The sequence below is a fragment of the Vespa velutina genome, chromosome 10 (assembly GCF_912470025.1).
Source record: "Vespa velutina chromosome 10, iVesVel2.1, whole genome shotgun sequence".
NCBI classification, from domain to species: Eukaryota; Metazoa; Arthropoda; class Insecta; order Hymenoptera; family Vespidae; genus Vespa; species Vespa velutina.
The window spans coordinates 6,780,667-6,800,922 of NC_062197.1; the positions used below are offsets into that span (position 1 = coordinate 6,780,667).

Sequence of the window (20,256 nt, forward strand, 5' to 3'; positions counted from 1 at the left end):
ATTATTTTAAATATAAATACATACAGACATACACATACACAAAGAGTGGACTTAAGTATTCGTATAGTACGAATATATTATCATATTCTTACTCTACGAATACTTGAATTCCCACTGTATACATATGTGTGAGTATATATACATATATATATATATATATATATATATATATATATATATATATATATATATATATATATATATAAACGCATGCACACTACTTACGCTTATAGATAAGAAAAATTGAATTCTAGAATCCTAAACGATTTTTCTACAAAGTCTTGTAGTGTCCATGGAGGTTGACCAGTACAAAGACGCTCTATGAACGTTCCTTTTTATCGTTAAGTATAATAATATCGATGATGATCGTCGTAGCTAGTAGAAGAACGATGGTAACAGTGAACGGTGCGCAAGTAGGACAGCACTTTCCCTGGATTACTCGTTGCTTCGTACCTTCTCTCTTTCTTTCTCACTTTCGTGTTCATTGTAACTCTCTCTCTCTCTTTCTCTCTCTCTCTCTCTCTCTCTTTCTCTTTGTTCATGATTAATCTTAGATAGTAGCGAAAATGAGAGTTTTCGTAAAGTTCGAATGACTTTCGACGTGTACGTACATATATATATATATATATATATATATATATATATATAGAGAGAGAGAGAGAGAGAGAGTCTTCTTTTTGTAAAAAAAAAAAAGAAAAAAAAAAAAAAAGAAGACTTTTCCTTTCAACGATCTCCCTGGACCGACCGGTTTATTCTCTTGCAAGAAGCTTTTCTTATCGTCCTCGTAGAAACTCAAACGTTAAATCGAACTTCCCGGTTATCTCGAACCCAAGAACGTAATGTGTTTCTCTGTTTCTCGTTATCATCACGTATTTTCTTATACGGTTCGCCCTTGGTGTTGAGGTATGACGTCAAATTGATACATTGTTTGGTTATATTCGATCTTTTTCATATGTCAATCGCGAAAATAAAATGAATAATCTTATCTTATTATTCTCGTAGAATAATATAATAAAACTTATTTATATATTCTATTACAGATCCATACGGGATATATATATATATATATATATATGTATTATATAATTTAACGCTTCGAGGAACGAATTTTAATTTTTTTTTTTTTTTATTTTTAGATATAACGGAAAAATAGAATATGTTATTTTTGACTGTTATGTTTATAAACTTGATTTTGACTAACGACGTTACGGCGCACTTTTTAAACTTTTGTATTCGAAAATAATCCTTTTTGATCTCTGTGAATTATACTTGCTTGATACGATACGATACGATACGAATGACAGAGAAAGAGAGAGAGAGAAAGAAAGAAAGAAAAAGAGAGAGATCATTTTCGATAAAAATAATCATTTGATTAATTTTTATCTCCAATGAATATACATATATATATATATATATATATATATATATATATATATATATATAAAATTTTGTTATCAATGGTCAAATGACTTGTTTGTCAGAAAGAGTCATTTGCAACAACTTCAACGATTAGATTATATATTCCGCGAAATGCAAAATAATAGTTTTACAGTATAAAAGATTCGCCTAATAAAATCGCGCGTGACAGAATTATATTGGTAATGTAGACGATAGGGACAATTAATTATAATGAATGACTCAGCCAATCGAACGGTCAAGTGGTAACAGAACGTTAACCGCTTGTTGAGACGGTGACACGCGAATTCACATTTTATTTACATATTCTTTTTCTTTTTTTCTTTTCCAATAGCTTCGATTTTCTCTCTTCTCTCTCTCTCTCTCTCTCTCTCTCTCTCTCTCTCTTATTTATAAAAAAATCTTTAAAAAAATTTTTAATATACAGCACAGTTTAAAAATTTTGAAATTCTATAATATTATATCATTCGCGTTATTTTATATCGTTAATATTACATTAACATTGCATCAATAAACTAATGCATTCAGGATATTTGAAACAATTATTCATTCATATATGTCTTCAAAATATTTTTTTACAGATTACTCGTCGAAGGTACAAAATATTGAAGTTATTTCTATTTTCTTTTTAATAATTATTGAGATATATAATTATTTTCTGTGATTACTTTATTATACCTTTTTTTTTTTTTTCTTTTCTTTTAGAATAATAGAAAAATACGAAATGGATAATCAACAATTAAAAAATAAGAAGTATGAACGTAAAGAAACTCGACGTGAGATGATGGCCAGGAAAAGATTGTATTTAAGACAACTCTTTGAGAAAGAATTCATCGAACAGGAAGAACTGTTACGTCAGATAGGCTATGCTTTAATTCTTACACAACCTTGACCATTTCTTTTGTTATACTTTTGTAATTGTAAATGTACCTTGGATTTTTATTTTTTTATAAATTTAATAAAAATAAATTGTATCATTGGTATATATCTTGCGGTAACAATTCTGTAAAGAAAATATTGCCTTAGGGAGCATTTATTATACGTTAATGTTACATATATGTGTATGCATTTGTGGTGTAATATAAATAAAATAGAGATATATTTTACAAGGTGACAATGAGTGAAAATAGATTGATTCTCCATGCTTTCTTAGATTTTGTATCTTTCATTCTTAGACTTTGGTAAAAGAGTTCATACCAAAAAATCATATAAAATGCCAAAAGAAGGTCAAAAAGCGTAAACTCCTTTAGAAGATCTTACTGTATATACACATTATAAAGAAATATCCTTTTTTTTTTTGCATTTTACTTGCACATGATATTATTGTCAAAAAGTATATCCAATGGCAGATACTGCCTTGCAATTAAATTTTTATGTAAACACACTGAGGACTATTGTGAACAAATACAGTGCAAATCATGTCTTATTTGAATTGTAATGAAATATTTGATGAATATAAAATAATAATAATAATAATAATAATAATAATAATAATAATAATAATAATAATAATAAAAATAATAATAAGAATAATATTAAAAATAATCAATTGGTGAATTTGATTTGCACAGATTAGATCCAAAAACCCTGCTGCTTGAAACAAATGCGTATTAAAATCGCATATTGTACAATATACTTTCTAATGGACGGCATAATATAGTATGCACGGTATATTTTACGTTACGAGCTTCTATGAGTTTGAACTTATTCCTTCTTTTTAATAAGGACATTCCATATCTTTTGCCTTTTTTTTTCTTTGGATTATCAATCGTCTCCTACATCATTAGGAACAATGCAATTTGACATATATTATAATGCGTAGAAATATAAAGTACATGTACAGTACGGTTAACATTCATCAAACAACAATTACGTAATATTCAATCATACACGGAATGTCCATGAGTTAAATTTTTGATTTTTGACAAACATTGAAACATTAATATTAAATGTGCTACATAAAAGAGAGTAATCATAAAATTACCACATTTCTTAATTCATTAATAATATATGTATCTCTTTCCATGTTAAATGTAGATGCATACTGTACCATTTCGTTAATCACAAATCGCTTTTGCAATAATAATGGCATTTTCATTGTTCTCTTGTTCATGTTATTTTATAAATAAGCTCGCTACGTGTTGACAAAGTGCACTTTGAAAATATATGTAAAAATATGTCCTATTGATTAGAATAGATGTTATCTTCTCTTTGTTCTAAATCATAAGTTAATTTACTATCCATTGGAGAACACTGGTATCATTTCCACCTGTTGACACCAGTCTAGTATCATCTTGAAGGAACGATATATTTGTCACATGACTGGAGTGACCACCATAGCTATGACATAATGACTAAAAACAAACGTATTTAAAAGATTTTAATATGTTTCATATATATACATAATATATATGACTTTTACAGTAATTATTATTTTATAAATTACCTTTGGTTGACATGCAGGATGCGAAAATAATTTGATTTTTCCAAAGTCATCTCCCGTAGCAAGAAGTTTTTCATCTTCACTGCAGCAACAACAATTTATATCCGTGCCATCTGCACCTTCTGGCCAAATACCAATTGTCTTAAAAGATATTATGCAGGTTTGAGTTACCCATTTAATATCTTTAAAATTAGATGGTTGAGGTATTTGACGACAAATACCAGGATTCCCTACAATATAATTCATAAATATTATAAATATATATATATATCATTTTATTATGATTTATTATATTATGAAACATTATTGATGAGGTTACTATACTAACAAAATAGAAGTTCATAATCTCCACTGTTGCTACGCAAATATTCTCCATCTATTGACCAATCCAAATGAGTTATAAAACTAGAATGTCCCTAAAATAAACAATGATACATATTCATTTAAAGATAAATTATAATAATTTTTGAAAAACACAAAGAAATTTGAAATTATAATTTTGTTCATTTGCCATGAATAATCAAATGAAATATATTTTCAAGATAGATGAACTGTTCCTGTTCCTATTATTATGTATTTTGGTATTTTCAACTGAGATACGTATGTATTGTGAAAGCGGAAACTACTATACGTGCTTATGTGAAGCAATTTTATCTACAAATTTGCAAATAATATTTATTTTAAATATGAGTCGTGTTTTTCTTAGATAATTTATATTGACATAATATATATCTTTTTCATTTTGAAGCAACCCAAATATAAATCTTACTCCGTGCCTTCATATCCGCTTAGGCTAAACAGGAAGAAAAGAAATATGTTAAGTAGCTAAGTTCAATTTAATGTATAATTACAAAATTGCCTAGTTTAGCTTTTTTAACACGACTATTAAATAAAATATTTTTAAGATAGTGATTTGAACGAATATGTTTATGTGTAATGCAAGAAAATTTACAAGCTATATAAACAGATAATGTAATTATATGATTTTGAATGATCAATATACAATGATATGCAATTAACGATAATAAGTATAAAAAATTTAAATAAACATACCATACATCTGCCCACTCTGGTATATTTTGTAGCATACTCGCTTACTTGATATATGTAAATATAATTATCTCTTGAACCAAGAGCAAGGAGAATTCTATTTGGGGAGAATGTGACAACCTTTTTAAGAACAGAGAAATATGTTTATCAATGAATTCTTTCATGAAGATATTTTTTAATTTGTCAAAAAATAACTAACTTGAATTGGCTCTGATCCATCTGTATGGTGACTATATAGTTCACGCGTTTCACTATCAATGGCCAACCATTTTCCAGATACACAACCAACCACCATAACGTTACCTTCAGGATAGAAACCGATGCTTTGTGCTTGTTCCTGAATAGAAATATCAAAGTCAGTATTCAGAAAGCATTACTGTAAAATCTAAAAATAAACAAACTGTACAGTAAAGACAAAAAATATAATATTAAAGAATTACGAACATACCCCTATATCTTTACTCCATACCACTGTATGACTGAGACTATCCCACATTTGTAACAATCTATCATGACCTGCGGTAGCAAATTGAGGCAATGTAGGATGAGTTGCCAATCCCCAAACTTCTTCCGTATGTCCTAACATCACTGGATTGAATCCCATTTCCATGTCTCCAATGAGAATACAATTTTTTGTCGTACCAACTAATAATTGCGATCCTCTGCCTTCGGATATGGTACGGATACCACCAAAATGATCCTCGATCTATAGATTAACAATTAATATTATATACTTCACAAAAGAAAAAAAAAAAATGAAAGGAAAAAGAATAAAAATATTTATCTTCATTTACTTGTGCTATTTCTCCAGTCGGATTTAATGATATATCAAAATGCAATATTCTTCCATCCTTTCCACCTCCAGTAACAATATTTCCATTCTTAAGAACACATATAGAAAATATCGATCCTTCGTGAAGATTTCTAACCAATCTGAAGATAGTGTTGGTACCTAAATTAATGAAATAAAATAAAAAAAAAGAAAAAAAAAAAAAAGAAAAAAGAAAAATAAAAGAAAAAGAAAGAAAAGAGAAAATAAATATAACAAAAATTTAATATCATAGATTTATACGGATATACAATACATATGTATATATATATATAAAAAATAAAATAAAAATAAAGAAAAAAATAAAAAAATACCTCTTGCCCAAACAATAATATTTCCATTACTGTCGCCGGTAAGTACATCTCCATTTTGATTGAAAGCGACACACGTGACGTATCTCGGTTTCTCTCTACTTTCGAATATACCCATTCTTTTATACAGCATACCGCCATTATCCAAGGACCAGAATGATACGTGACCTTTACCACAGGAGACAATTTGATTTCTTTCGAGAGGATGCCATTCAGCGCAGACAACCGTGTCAACTGAGCACTACAATTAATTATCATTTATACTATATATATTTAGGTATTTTATAATATTTCCTTTTTTATTCTATGAGCTATATATACATATATATCTTTCATCGTGTGCTCTCTCGAGAAGATAAGAAATAGAGCAAGGAAAAATTAAAAATCCACTTCGAGTAATTCAATATTATTTTCATTGAAAACGCATATTAAATTTGTTAATATTCATCATAAATAATATTATTGAGATAATAATATTCATATAATTTTATTCGATAAATTTATCAATTAAATGTCCTTACGTAATTAAGGTTAGTTCAAAAGCGCGGGAATTCAATATGGTTTTCGATTTTTTTTTTCTCGCATAGGGACAAATTTAAATTGAATTTTTAATACGTTCTATATGTACTCGAAAAATTAATCGTAAATTGATCGAATTTTTATTTTTTAATAGATAAAAATGTAAAAAGACAGTACCTTCGTTTCCGTTAATTTAGATCCCTTATCGCCCTTTTGCCAATCCCAAATCGATATATTATGATCGGACGTTTCGTCGATTGCACATAAATAATTACCACCGTCAGTTTTTGAGAATGACAAACAACAAATCGATCCATCAAACTCGCCATTACCAATTACGCTCAATGTAGCCAAGGTTACTGAGTTCCATATTCTGATGTGTGGCTGTAGAAAGAGTATTTATTTATTAATAAGACACTATATTAAATTCTCATAGAATTCTTTCTCTCTTCCTCTTTCTATATATATATATATATAAAAATATAAAGATATGGTATCCTGGAGCTTCGAGGAAACGTTTTGACATTGGATTCGGCAAATGAGAATTATAAAAAAAATTCATACAAAAGTTTGAACTTCATTTCGAGTTATAATATAGCAATTTTTATATTAGAATAATTCTATCGAAAGATTAAATTAGTTGAATTAATTTGTAAAACGTTTCAGTCTTTTCGCATATGGAAGAAGAACGTTTTGATACATCTCTTATGAGATTAAACGGGTACACTTTATGTATTAAAGAAGAAAATCGAAATATTATAATAACTCGAAAATAAAAACATATCAAATATGGCAGTATGTTTATATGAACTTTCCTTTTTTTTTCTCTTTTTTTTTTTTTTTTTTTTTTTTTTTTATTACTTTTACCTGTAGAATCCAATGTCGAAGTGGTTCCTAAAATTTACGGGACACCCTATATATCTTACCAACGCGTCACGTCGATCCAGGCCACAGGTTTGTCCAGTTGCAACTACCAGTTTATTTGGGTGTATCGCGATGCTGGAATTCGATAAAGAAATTTTTTTAAATTTCTTATATACATACATACATACCTACATATATATATATATATATATATATATATATATATATGTCCAAAAAAAGTGATAAATTAAATTTGTCAAGATTTTTGACAACTCGGACTATATTATACCAACGCAAATGAATTTTAAATCACCACTATATATATATAATATACCTATACCTATGCCCTCACATACATGCACGCGCGCCTACATACACACATTATATATATATATATATATATGTATGTATATATATGTATGTATATGTATGTATATATACTTTGTAAGGCCTTCACACATATATTATATATAATATAGATCGATATAATACAAAATAAGCGATAAATTCAATTTATCAAGACTGTTGACAACTCGGGTCATATTATAACAAATGCAAATGAATTTCAACTCACCACTTGACGTCGTCCGTATGACCCAAATAATGTCTCTGATTGTGCTCTTCCATATTATAAAGTACAACCACCGCAGCAACGAAGTAAACTATCTCGCAAGTTGGTAGTAGATGTAAATTGCTACGACAATCTCTCCCTCGGTATCCATAGACCCAATCCAATTTGAGTTTACTTTGGGGTGGTGTTGTTACTTTGTGAAGATCGTAATGACCTATCATAGATGTTGGAACATAAAGAACGACTGGTCGTCCTCGCAGGTACATACGAACGGTACCTTCCTCCTCGTTGTACTGCATGTCTCTGGTACTAATCAAATCAAACATTTATATTTTATTATCGATGTTAAAAAAGAAAAGAAAAGAAAAGAAAAGAAAAGAAAAGAAAAGAAAAAAGATTTATAATTAATCAATCAGAGAGCGGAAAATAATTTTTAATCAATTAATGAATAATCTTAATCAATTTAAAATTAACTTTCACGTTAAATTTCGCGATACAATTTTAGCTATAATCTCTCACCCTTCCTTCTTTTCTCTTTATTTTAAATTAATCGTAGATATATTATATTGCTCGTTTCATTCCAATCGTATAATACCAATAATTAAAGGCTATTAAATTCGATCACTTTTCAAATGGTTCTCGCGTGTTACCAGAATTTCGAAGTATAGTAAATTGCATTTCCAAGAGAGCTAATGTATCGCACGAACGTATTCCTATTTGAGGCTCGATAAAGCGTAGGTGTGCCCAACACACGTGTTATCTATCAACGTGTATAAAAGGTATCAGGTTGTTGTAATTACATCGTGTGACTTACGTCATCCTAACCGATTCATACCACAACACAAAAAACATTTTTTGCGATTCGACTAAATATATATCTTCAACGATTTTACTTTTTATAGAATTATTTAGTTACCATACAAATATTTGTTCATTCTAATACGATTCTCACGTATGTATAAAATGGAGCAAAGTTATATTTCGTAATTTCGATCGATTCTAATCTCATAAAATAGACACACGAGAGGAACGAGTTGAATCCTATCATTGAATTACATTCCTCGTGATTGGCACAATGAGAGAGTTCGCGATGATCATTACCTGGAATCGGTTGATTGAAAATTGTTAGGCCTTGATCGATAAAACAGAGCGTGGAAGAGAAATAAATAAAGAAAGAGGAAAAAAGAGAGAGATAGATATAGATATAGATATAAATACAGAGAGAGAGAGAGAGAGAGAGAGAGAGAGAGAGAAACCACAAGGATATACTGTCTGGCTCTTTCTTCAACGTGTCCTTCGAGCCTTTCTTTTTGATTTCGCAAATACACGAGACGCGTTCTTTTTATTATTATTGTTGTTATTGTTATTATTATTATTGTTATTATTATTATTATTATTATTATTATTATTATTAATACTTGTGTACGTAGGAACGAAAAGGTAACTTGTAAAGTAACGATCGACCGTGCGACTCGCGCGTTACTGCGATCGAGAAACACTCCTGATTTTTCATAATGACGCAGTCTCTCCCCTCCTTTAGGTTTCGTTGAGAGGCGTCTCTCTGTCTTTCTCTCTCGTTCTCTCTCTCTCTCTCTCTTTCTCTCTCTCTCTCCTCCCTCTCTCCTTCTTCCTCTTTCTATCTTTCATAACGATCGTACCGACCACCAATGGCTTATTCAGTAAATTCTCGAACAATTCGTGTTTTGTTGATCCTGTTAAAGAAGAAAGAAAGAAAAAAAAAAAAGAAAAGAAAAGAAAAGAAAAAGGAAAAGAAAACAACAACAAGAAACAATAACAACAAATGCGAATTATTAATGATCGGGAATCGTTAGATCCTAAGTTAATTACAAGTCAATAATTTACATGCTTTGATTATTATCAAAAATTTGTAAATAAATTTGTGCAAGTAAATTAATGAACGTAGAAATGTTTCGATGTAAGTACGATGTAAGTTGATTAAATAAGTACATACTTAAATATACGTTTAGATAAAAAAAGATAGGCAGTCACGACGAGTCTTTATATTATGATCTCATTTGAAATTTTTCTCACCTCTTTTTCTTTTTCTTTTTCTTTTTTTTTCTCTTTCTTCCTTTTTCCTGTTTCGTGTTATTTTTTTTTTATTTTCCTTTTTTCCATTTCCTTTTACTCAATGCTCTCTGTCTCGACGATCGTAACCTCGAGTAATGCAGTATTTGTTTTCCTCACTTGAATATATTTAAGCGTTGATAATCACGTTAGACCAAAGGTTTCCTGATCAACGCAGCCTTTTATTTCGTATATATCCGTATCACCGTAGTCCGATCAACGAGAAAATAAATACAATATTTTTCTTGTATTTTTTCTTTTTCTTCCTATTTTTTCTTTTTTTTTTTGTTTTGGAATAGAAAAGTTTACAATAAAATGATTCATTGTATAAGATTCTAAAATAGCGAGCCTCTATCTTCTCTCTCTCTCTCTCTCTCTCTCTTTCTCTCTCTTTCTCTCTCTCTTAGTTGCTTCCCGTGAAGGCTATCAACGATCGCGCTTGTAAACACAACGAAAACGTCGTTGTGTAAGAGCAGGAATCATTCTACTCACTTTCTTCGGTAACGCAATAGCGCACTTCGCACCGCCGTGTTAAATGAGACTGCCTGTCACGTGGTACGGCTTCGTAATATTCGCCATTGTAAAATGATGCTTTTAAATCTTCGAAAAATTAAAAAAGAAATTGATAATTTCTCTCATTTCTCTCTTTCGTTTTTTTTCCTCTCTTTTTTCTGCGTTTATTTCTTCGTTTTTTACATAAATCCAAAAAAAAAAAAAGAGAGAGAGAGAGAGAGAGAGAGAGAGAGAGAATAAAAAGACGAGAAAGAAAAAGAAAAGGAAAAATGAAAAAAAAGAAAAAATTAGAAAAAGAACAAAAAAAAAAAAAAAAGAACGGAAAAAATCTACGAAACATATTTCTTTTTCGTCTTGGTTCAGCGAGAACAATCCTCGAGCGTGCTGGCATTTAAATTTTAAAACGTTTCAACCAACCAACCAATCAACCAACCAACCAAACAATCAACGAACCAACGAAAGAACAAACGAATGCGAAGTTCTTACTCCCCTTCCTCTCTCTGCTTCTACCCTCTTACCCCTCTGCCCCTATTTCATTATAAATTATGCATGCACGCCTTCCAACTTTCGTTTCTTTTTACGAAGGCGCGAACAAGCATTTCTTCATCTTCCTGAAGAATATCTATCCGCATTTTCGTGGTCGAACAATTTCTTTGCATGCGAGGTCGAAGGTCAACCTAACTTAAAGTTACTTCACGTGCACGTGGAATATTGTGGTGGTGAGGGTGACGGGCAGGTGGGTTGTTTGATAATTAACGTTTATCGTGCCTGCCTTTTTGACCTCAAAAACTTTGAGTTTCTCGTTTGAAATACTCACGAGAGATAGCTGGAATACCTTGGATTCCCTTCTAAATAGTTGTGTCCGTTGTCTGTCCGCACACACACACATGTACACACATGCACGTACGCACACACGCATGCACGTACGTATACACGTATGCACATATGCGCATAAGCACGCACGTACGCACATATGCACGTACATACGTACTCATGCACGGATTTCCGATTGATCAATTGTACATGCGACTTTGTAGTTGCAATAACGAGATAATAATGAGACGACAAAAATGGTGGGTGAATGTGATGGGTGTTGAAAATAATTGCGTTAATGTAACACACAAAGAAACTTTTCTATTTACCCGTGTTTGACGTTGTTCAGCACCGCGGGCTTGAAGAGGTTGAACAGGGATTTGGTGGATGCCGACAATCTATAATGAACGAAAATGCAAAACGAAAACCATGCAGTGCAACAAAACAAAGTGGAAAAGTTGAAAAAAAAATAAACAAAAAAGAAAAAGAGTAGTAGTATACAAAAAAAAAAAAGAAAGAAAGAAAACAAATAAAGATCGACGTATCCTCAAAGCACGTTGTTATTTTATTACTCTTTTACATTTCTCCGTTACGTGTTCTTTCGACATTTTCTTTTAACGTCTTCTAGTTATTGTAAATTATTAGAAAAAAAAAATAAAAAAAAAAAAATAAAGAAATAAAAAAATAAAAAAATAAAAAATGAAGATCAATATGGAACAGATCGAGCTTTGAGCATCGCGATATTAAATTAATATAAAAATACCAATGAGATTCTAGCGATGTGTTGTAAAACGTGAGTTAAATATAAACATGAATGATGGATTACCAAACAGAAAGAAAAAGAAAGAGATGAATAAAAGGAAAAAAAAGAAAGAAAGAAAAAAAAAAAAAGAAAAAGAAATGTAGTGCGAAAATTGCACGTATTATGTATTATATCTGTATAACAAAAGTCGTCGACCTACCTAGCACCAACTAGTTGAGAGTTGCTTCCTTGATTTTGCGGAGAATGCGTAAAGTCACCAGTGGACGACCACCTTTTTGCTCTTCGCAAGCTACTCTGTGGTGGACCATTTGACCTTGTTGTGGGTGACCTGGCGATCGAGATGGCGAATTTGTATTTTAATGAAATAATAATAATATCTTATCAATGACTGATCGGGCATCGTCTTCTTAATGTTTTCCTTTTTCTTTATAAATTCGTTTAAATCGTATCGAATTCTTCACACTCTCGTATAGTTTTATAAGCCAGTTTTCAGTATACTTTCGTTTACGACCGAGCACAAAACATAGTACATAGATACATACATACTCCATTAGCATTCCAAGCGAAGTTTCAAAGATGGAAGCGGATAAACGTGAAAGGCTCTTGCTAATTTATGGGATAACGACTTACCTGGCTATTGGTAATGGCGTGGCTCGTGGACTTGGCGATGGCACCGGTGAAACGCTACTACTGCTAGGGGTATCCGAATGTAACGATCCCGTTGACTGATAATGAACAGATCTTCTGAAAATTCATTTCAGTATAAATTAGATCCTTCGTTGATTTTTCAAATCATCAACTTGATTAATATTAATCAAGGAATAAATGATCGTTCTTTATTTCTTTTTTTTTCTCTTTTCAATTTTTACGATTTTAATATTCGTTCATAACACGAATATCAGTAATGAGAATGAGTTTTGTAACATAGTTAATTTCACGGACATTACTAAAACCATTCTTTAATCGTAGAAAGAAATAAGTAATTATAAGGTACCTATCTCGTAATAAAATTTAATAAATAATTTATTCTTACCTCTGTGGTAGTTGCGAAGAATGCGAATAGCTAACCGGTCGTCTAGGATTCGTGTTTGGATCCTGAATATCCTGAGACGATCCCAAGGATGACGAGTTTCTAACGTTAGTACCACTGCTTTGACGTAAACGCAAATCTTTTTGAGGCACCGAATTTTGATTATCTGAAATGAATATGTATGCACATGCACCTTCGTTGAAATTTTGAGAACTAATAATAACTACCTTTAAAATGAGAATTTCGTGATATATATATATATATATATATATATATATATATATATATATGTATAGGAAGTTTCATGAAATATCGAGATGATAAAAATAATTTATCTTCTTACTTCTAAGAGAAACATGGCCGTTCCTTAATGGCGATGATACCATCCTTTCGTTTCTCCTCTCATTTCTTTCCTCCTCTCTCTTCTCTCGTCCTTCGAGCTGAGAGATTCGCCTTAACGCGTCCGCCAAAGTAGCACGAAGACAAACTATCTCGTCTCTTTGCGCCAAGGATTGCCTTTCGAGGTCTGCGACTCGACCCAACAAGGATCCAGTCTCGCATTCTAACATCTCGTCTGAGAAAAAAGAGAAAAAGAAAAACAAAAATTAAAAGTTTAATAAAAAAAAAGAAATCAAAAAAGAGAAAAGATAGAGATATGTAAGTTACATTAGAAATGATAAAACGACACCTGGTGCAAGAGAATAATGATGATGGTAATGGTGATAATAATAATAATAATAATAATAATAATAATAATAATAATAGTAATAATGATAATAATAATAAGTAACATAGGTGATATCGAATTTCACCTTTAAAAGATATCCCAATGTCGTGTATAACGAAGAAAATATTTCAATACTACGTATGTATTTTCTTAATACTCACGCCAAGCTTGCTCCGCCTCGTCTATGGTATCCATCATGTCCGGCGTGGACATTGCGATTAACCCCTCGCGATGACCCCGGCGTATTAATACGTTATTCAATTGAATAGATTAACGAACGCAAACAGAGCCAATGTACTCTCCGGCGCCAATACTTAGATTATTTCAAACATTCGAATATTATTTGGGTAGATGCGACTATATTTTTTAATATAGTTTTAAAATATTTCAGAAGAAAATATATCAAACGTTTTTCTTTTTCTTTTCTTAGATCTTAACAATTATTCCAACAGTATTTTCATCGTTTTCGTTTCTCGTACACCTTCGACGTACTAGCAATTATCTTGGTCTTTGTTATTGTTGCTATTTTTGTCTTTCTCATAACGAAACTTTCCATAACTAGCATCGTATTTGAAATCTAACGAATTAAATACATATGTATATCGACTTAGAGATGGAATCCAAACCGCAAAGAGATCGATATCATCAAATCACTTTTTTTGGCTACCAATATGGGGAACGAGGAGGAGGAGGAGGAGGAGGAGGAGGAGGAGGACGGAGGTAGGATAAAAAACATTGTATCGGTCGAGTAGAGTCGTGACTCGTCGGTGTCGTCGTCGATAAATACGAGCCAATTAGCTTCGTGCAATTAGCGCTAGAAAGCTTCTCATCGTTGCAAGTTACGTACACGCATACACACACACACACGCACACACATACACACACACACACACACACGTACGTACGCACGCACACACACTCGATTCTCTTCTCGAGTAGCACGAGGTAAGAGATAAGAATCTGCGTTTCTTTTTTTTTTCTCTTCTCTTTATCTATCTCTGCCCGTTTCTCTCTTACTCACTCACTTACTCACTCACTCACTCACTCACTCACTCACTCTCTCTTTCTCTCTCTCTTTTTCAAGAACACTGGTGAGTTCGCCAGAGAAAAGGTAATAAAAAATATTATTTAACAAGTAGAAAAGGATAATGATGGAATATTCAAAAATCAGCGCGTAAGACGTTCAAGTCGGCGCGTATACGAACGTTCTACTCGTGTTTCCGCGTATCCGTACCTCTTCGAGAGGCGTAGTTAGACGAATTGCGTTATGTAAGATAACGTATCTATGTCTTTCACTCACTCATTCTATTCGAATTCAACTAACTCACTTACTCACTCACTCACTCACTCACTCACTCGTTCGTTCGTTCGTTCGTTCGTGCGTTCACTTGCTCTCTTTCTCTTCGATTATTATTACTGCACTACTACTACTATTACTATTACTACTACTATTACTATTACTCCTCCTCCTCCTCTCTTTATCTCTGTCTTTTTCTCTCTCTCTCTCTCTCTTTCTCTCTCTCTCTCTCCCACCCCTTTCGTTCTCATCCATTCGTTCACTGTTTCTCTTTTGAAGTTACGGAAAAGCATATGGAGTTTCCCCTTCCCGTTTTTACGCGCCGGTGCTTTCCCTTACCGCGTGGAAGAGACGATAACCGACGAGACGAACGGACGGACGGATGATCGACCGACGTTCGTTCGCTCTCTTTTATTCTCCTCTCTCTCTCTCTTTCTCTCTCTTTCTCTCTCTCTCCTCCCCCCTCCCTCCCTCAACGCTCCCTCTTTCTTTCTTTCTTTTACTTTATCCCTTACAGCTTTCATTCTTTGCCTTTTATCCCGACTTAACACGATTTTTCGGAAAAAAAATGTAAAAGAGAGTGTGTGTGTGTGTGTGTATGTGTATGTGTGAGAAAGAAAAAAAGAACAGCTCGATCGAGCGTAACTTATGAGGGTGGATTTTAAGGTTGATTCCAGTTTAATGGAAGACTTACGACTCGTCCTTTCGTTTAATTTAAAATCTTTTTCCTCTTTGTCAATATATGTTTCCGGTAAATTTCTTTGTCAATGATCAAGACGTCGTAACGAAAAGACAAATTCTATTGTAATCTAATGACTATATATATATATATATATATAATATGCATATGTACGTTTTTAAATTATAATATTATGAACTTCACCGAACTTGTTGTCCGACTTGTCTTCGGAGGAAACATCAAGAAAATATTTATTTTAACAAGAGAGAAATTTTGTGACAATTTTGTGAGTTTTATGATTATCGATCGTTTAAAGAAATCGTTTGAATTTCGTACGAATTTTGAGATACGATAGAATCGAATTTAACGGTTTGATATGTTGAACGTCGAAAGACAATATTTGTCACGCGACCTCGGTACGTGTAAACAGCGATCTTACTCGTTTTAATGTTTCGAACATACGTACAATTTCTATTTATTTTTCTTTAAAAGATCGATTGAAAGTTCTTTGAACGTGAGGAACATTCAACCGTACACATTATATAACGAAAATAAATAATGATGGAAAAGGATAAGTTAAATAAATAAATTAATTAATTAATAAATTAATTGATTAAGAAATAAATAAACAAATAAATAAATGAATAAAAATAAATTTCACATGGCACGATTGTTGTTTATATGTATATATATATATATATATATATAATCTTTCTTCTTTTCTCTCCGTTACGACTTCGAATTATTTTATATTGCGTATATTAATAATATTTTCAATGAATTAATTAATCAATCCTTTCCTACTAACGTCACCGGACCACCACCTATCCTTACGATTCGTTATTAAATTCCATATAATTTTTCTTTGTTTTCTACGAACGAAAATACAACTCGAAAACTAAACGATAATTCTGCTCGCGCGACACGTGTGTTTTCCCTGCGATCGCCCCGACGTTACTGTCTGAAACGGAGTCCAGCTGCTTTAGACGCGATCAATACGTTCTAGATAGTCGAGATGAACCAGATAAATGCGAAGCGCGTGTTAACTCTAGGGTACTGAGATATATTGTATATGTATATATATATATATATGTATGTATATATATATACATATATATAATAGATACTTATACAACGTATACACGCACTCAATAATCTAATCGAACGATACTTTAGATAACTTTCTGGATTAGATCGTTTTATCCTCCTATCCCCCTCCCTTTTTCTCTTCATCTGTCTTCACACAAACCACCATTTGCTACCCTTATCCCCACTACCATTAGCACCACTACCATCTGTACAACCACCGCTATTCTTTCTTTTCTTCCATTTTCGACGTTTCAACTTCGATCTTTTCCTTTCGACTTGTTTGTCCTGAATAAAGGATAGGTCGTATCCTGTGTTATAATGGCGCTCCCTATTTCGATATTACCAATCATAATGCGTAAGCTCCGGATGTCGTTCCGATTCGTCTTGCAATATAACATATATAGATAATCGTTTCTTTTACCTTTACTTTTTTATTTTTATTCTTCTATCGTATCATTTTATCGCTCATTTATTTTTATTTCGTTTCATTTCTTTCTTTTTCTTCTCTTTTTTCTTTTTTTTTTTATCATTTTTCTATGTTAGATACATATATTTGATATATACGTATATATATATATATATATATATATATTGTTATTTTTAATAATTTATAATAATTATGTTACGTTATTGTTTTATACTTATTTATTTATATTATTGTTATTAGATTATGTTATCGATATACATTTTTATAATATAAAACCATATACATATATTTATATTATTTATAATAATTTTGTTAATTGTTTTTTTTTTTTACATTTCTATTGTTACCTCTTATTTTATTTATATTTCAGTTTATCTATCACCCGTTTTACTTGACGTAATTTATTTATTTATTTATTTAACTTTCACTTTTCTATTTATATTATATATCATATTTTATATTATTTAAATAATTTCTATAACATTATATCATAGTTTTATGTTGTTACTTCGAATCTTTTATATTTAGTTTTATTGTTATCTTTTTATTGCATCAAATATTTATTATTATTATTATTATTTTTGTTTCTTTTTTTATTATCAGGGAGAATGTTTCTTTTTATTTTTCCTGTGTAACTTTAATTCATCAATTCAAGCACATTTTATTATCTCGCTGGTCGGTCACGTATATCAAGAAATTTATGGGAGGCGAATGGGGAAGGATAATATTCGTGACGCCACGATTCTTCGTCGGTCACCATGGTTATCTATGAGCTACCATAGAACACATATCATGTTATACGCACGTTATATAAGTACATGCGTTGTAACATTTAAATTCGAACAATTTAATATATTATTATTTAATGTGTTAAATCCCATAATGATCGAATTAAATTTATATTGCAATTATATGCAAATTTTATTTAAAAACAAAAAAAGAAAAATTACATAATTTCTTTTCTGACATTTGGGAAACTATGTATAAGTATACTTTCTAATAAGAGTAAAGTTCAATATTAAAAATATGAATTTATAAAAAATTTAATTAAACGTATATATCAATGTTTGTAAAAGATCCCTTTTACATAATCAAAACGTGTTAATATTTTTTATTAATATTTTTTATATTATACGTACGATCATTATCGTTCTCTTTCTCTCTCTCTCTCTCTCTCTCTCTCTCACCCTCTCCCTCTCCCTCTTTCTCTCTCTTCCTCTTTTTCTCTTTTCTAGCAGATCGTTATTGAAAAAGAAAGAAGGAAAGAAGAAGAAGAAGAAGAAGAAGAAGAAGAAGAAGATGAAGAATTAGTTCGACGAGGACGAAGACGACAAGGGATGTGAAGATATTTATAGGCTGAAAATTCGCACGTATGTAGCCTCAACGTAGGCGTTACTCGTTCTGCGTAGGTGGTGCATAATTAGATACGTAACGTTAATAATAGCTTTGGATACGATCGAAAGAAGTATCGTAAAAAGTGTTTGGCCTTTTTCCGGATTCTATTTAAGTATTCTTTGATCGACCTAAATTTGATGAACTTCGACATCGAAAGGAAAAGTGCTACATCGAACGCTATCTATTCAATTTGTTTTTTTCATTTAAAGAAATTTTTCACCTCTCATGCAACCATTAATGGAACAAAATTCAACATCAATGGAATTTTAAATTTTATTATAATTAAATAAAATTCGATCGATTGGATGAACAGAAAATTAATGAAAGAGCAGGATGAGTCGGGCACACCTTCGTGTAACGTCATCGTGGCACCTTGAATGGCTTATATAACGAATGCCACAGTGTGTTACACCAGAGTGTCCATCGTGTGTATATCTATGTATTTACACACATATATATATATATACACATATACATACATATATATGTATGTATGTAGTGTACGTAGTTTACGAGAGTGGATATTTTTGTACGAGCACCTTCGTCTCGTCCATTGGAATTTTTCAAAGAGCTCGATAGCCTTGAACGCTAATTTCGTTTTCAACGACTTCGAGTCACGAACTATAGTCCTATCGTTGTTTTTGAAATAGTCCGGTTCGAAGTTGAAATAAAATGAAATGTAATAAAATTAACAAAAAATAAAAAATAAAAAAAAAAAAAAAAGAAAAGAAAAAAAATATAGAGAGATAAAGGCGATAAAAGTAGATTGGTAATTCTAGCTTTTAAGATAAAATAAAGTCCAAAGAAATAAGAAAGAAGAAACAAAAAGACTTTACCCATTTCGTGGTTCACTCCTTGTGTCTGATGCCCGTTTACGCGCATCGTCGACTTCGAAGTTTTCTTTTCATATTTTTGAAAAACTTCGTTGGATGATGATCATCCACGTTCCTGTAAAATAAATTGAAAGAAATAATAATAACGCGGAAAATAAGATTGTTTATATAACATATATGTACGTTTAATGTCAAAATGAATATTATTAATACGTTTTATTGTTTAATTAATTTAGTTCAAATCGATATAATTATTTAACAACTTTCATAATTTTTTTCACCTAAAAAATATAAGGCAATACATATATATATATTGTCATACTTTTCATATTAAATACTGCTTTTATCTTAATAAGAGTAATTTATTGATCCTTCTTAAAGTATACTTTAATTTTATAAAAATGGCCTAAAAGATATATAGAAAAATGTTTTAAATGAAATTAGCAAGATTATTAAGTTATTATTATATATGAGTTTTATTGCAAATAATAAGTGCCAAGTCATTAATAATTTCCGGCATATTTAATGCTTTAATCTTCTATAACTTTATATAACTTTGAGATTATATATTTCTATACATATATATATATATATATTTT

General features: G+C 31.0%; 1 protein-coding gene and 1 long non-coding RNA gene across 7 annotated transcripts in view; one reads left to right on the forward strand and one right to left on the reverse strand.

Annotated features, from left to right (window-relative positions):
* Positions 1–393: 393 nt before the first annotated feature.
* LOC124951998 lies at positions 394–2,656 on the forward strand. The gene is made up of 3 exons (XR_007101793.1): positions 394–903; positions 1,998–2,011; positions 2,122–2,656. It is a non-coding gene; the product is annotated as an uncharacterized LOC124951998 (long non-coding RNA).
* Positions 2,423–20,256, reverse strand: part of LOC124951996 (echinoderm microtubule-associated protein-like 2) — a 29,005-nt gene continuing 11,171 nt past the window's right edge. For 2 of the 6 annotated variants that reach the window (XM_047501204.1, XM_047501206.1), the window contains exons 2-18: positions 19,661–19,772; positions 13,554–13,784; positions 13,214–13,376; positions 12,811–12,924; positions 12,380–12,508; positions 11,747–11,815; positions 8,007–8,312; positions 7,495–7,567; positions 6,746–6,952; positions 6,053–6,290; positions 5,704–5,861; positions 5,358–5,615; positions 5,109–5,246; positions 4,913–5,029; positions 4,188–4,275; positions 3,863–4,089; positions 2,423–3,770 (exon numbers count right to left, since the gene is read on the reverse strand). In XM_047501204.1, coding sequence (XP_047357160.1) covers positions 3,645–3,770; positions 3,863–4,089; positions 4,188–4,275; positions 4,913–5,029; positions 5,109–5,246; positions 5,358–5,615; positions 5,704–5,861; positions 6,053–6,290; positions 6,746–6,952; positions 7,495–7,567; positions 8,007–8,312; positions 11,747–11,815; positions 12,380–12,508; positions 12,811–12,924; positions 13,214–13,376; positions 13,554–13,784; positions 19,661–19,706 — 2,688 coding nt within the window. In that variant the 5' untranslated portion in view covers positions 19,707–19,772 and the 3' untranslated portion in view covers positions 2,423–3,644. Of the gene's footprint in view, positions 3,771–3,862; positions 4,090–4,187; positions 4,276–4,912; positions 5,030–5,108; positions 5,247–5,357; positions 5,616–5,703; positions 5,862–6,052; positions 6,291–6,745; positions 6,953–7,494; positions 7,568–8,006; positions 8,313–11,746; positions 11,816–12,379; positions 12,509–12,810; positions 12,925–13,213; positions 13,377–13,553; positions 13,785–14,098; positions 14,515–15,928; positions 16,483–16,721; positions 17,463–19,660; positions 19,773–20,256 lie in introns of those variants that run through there. The other 4 variants (XM_047501203.1, XM_047501202.1, XM_047501207.1 and 1 more) reach the window with 4 other exon arrangements.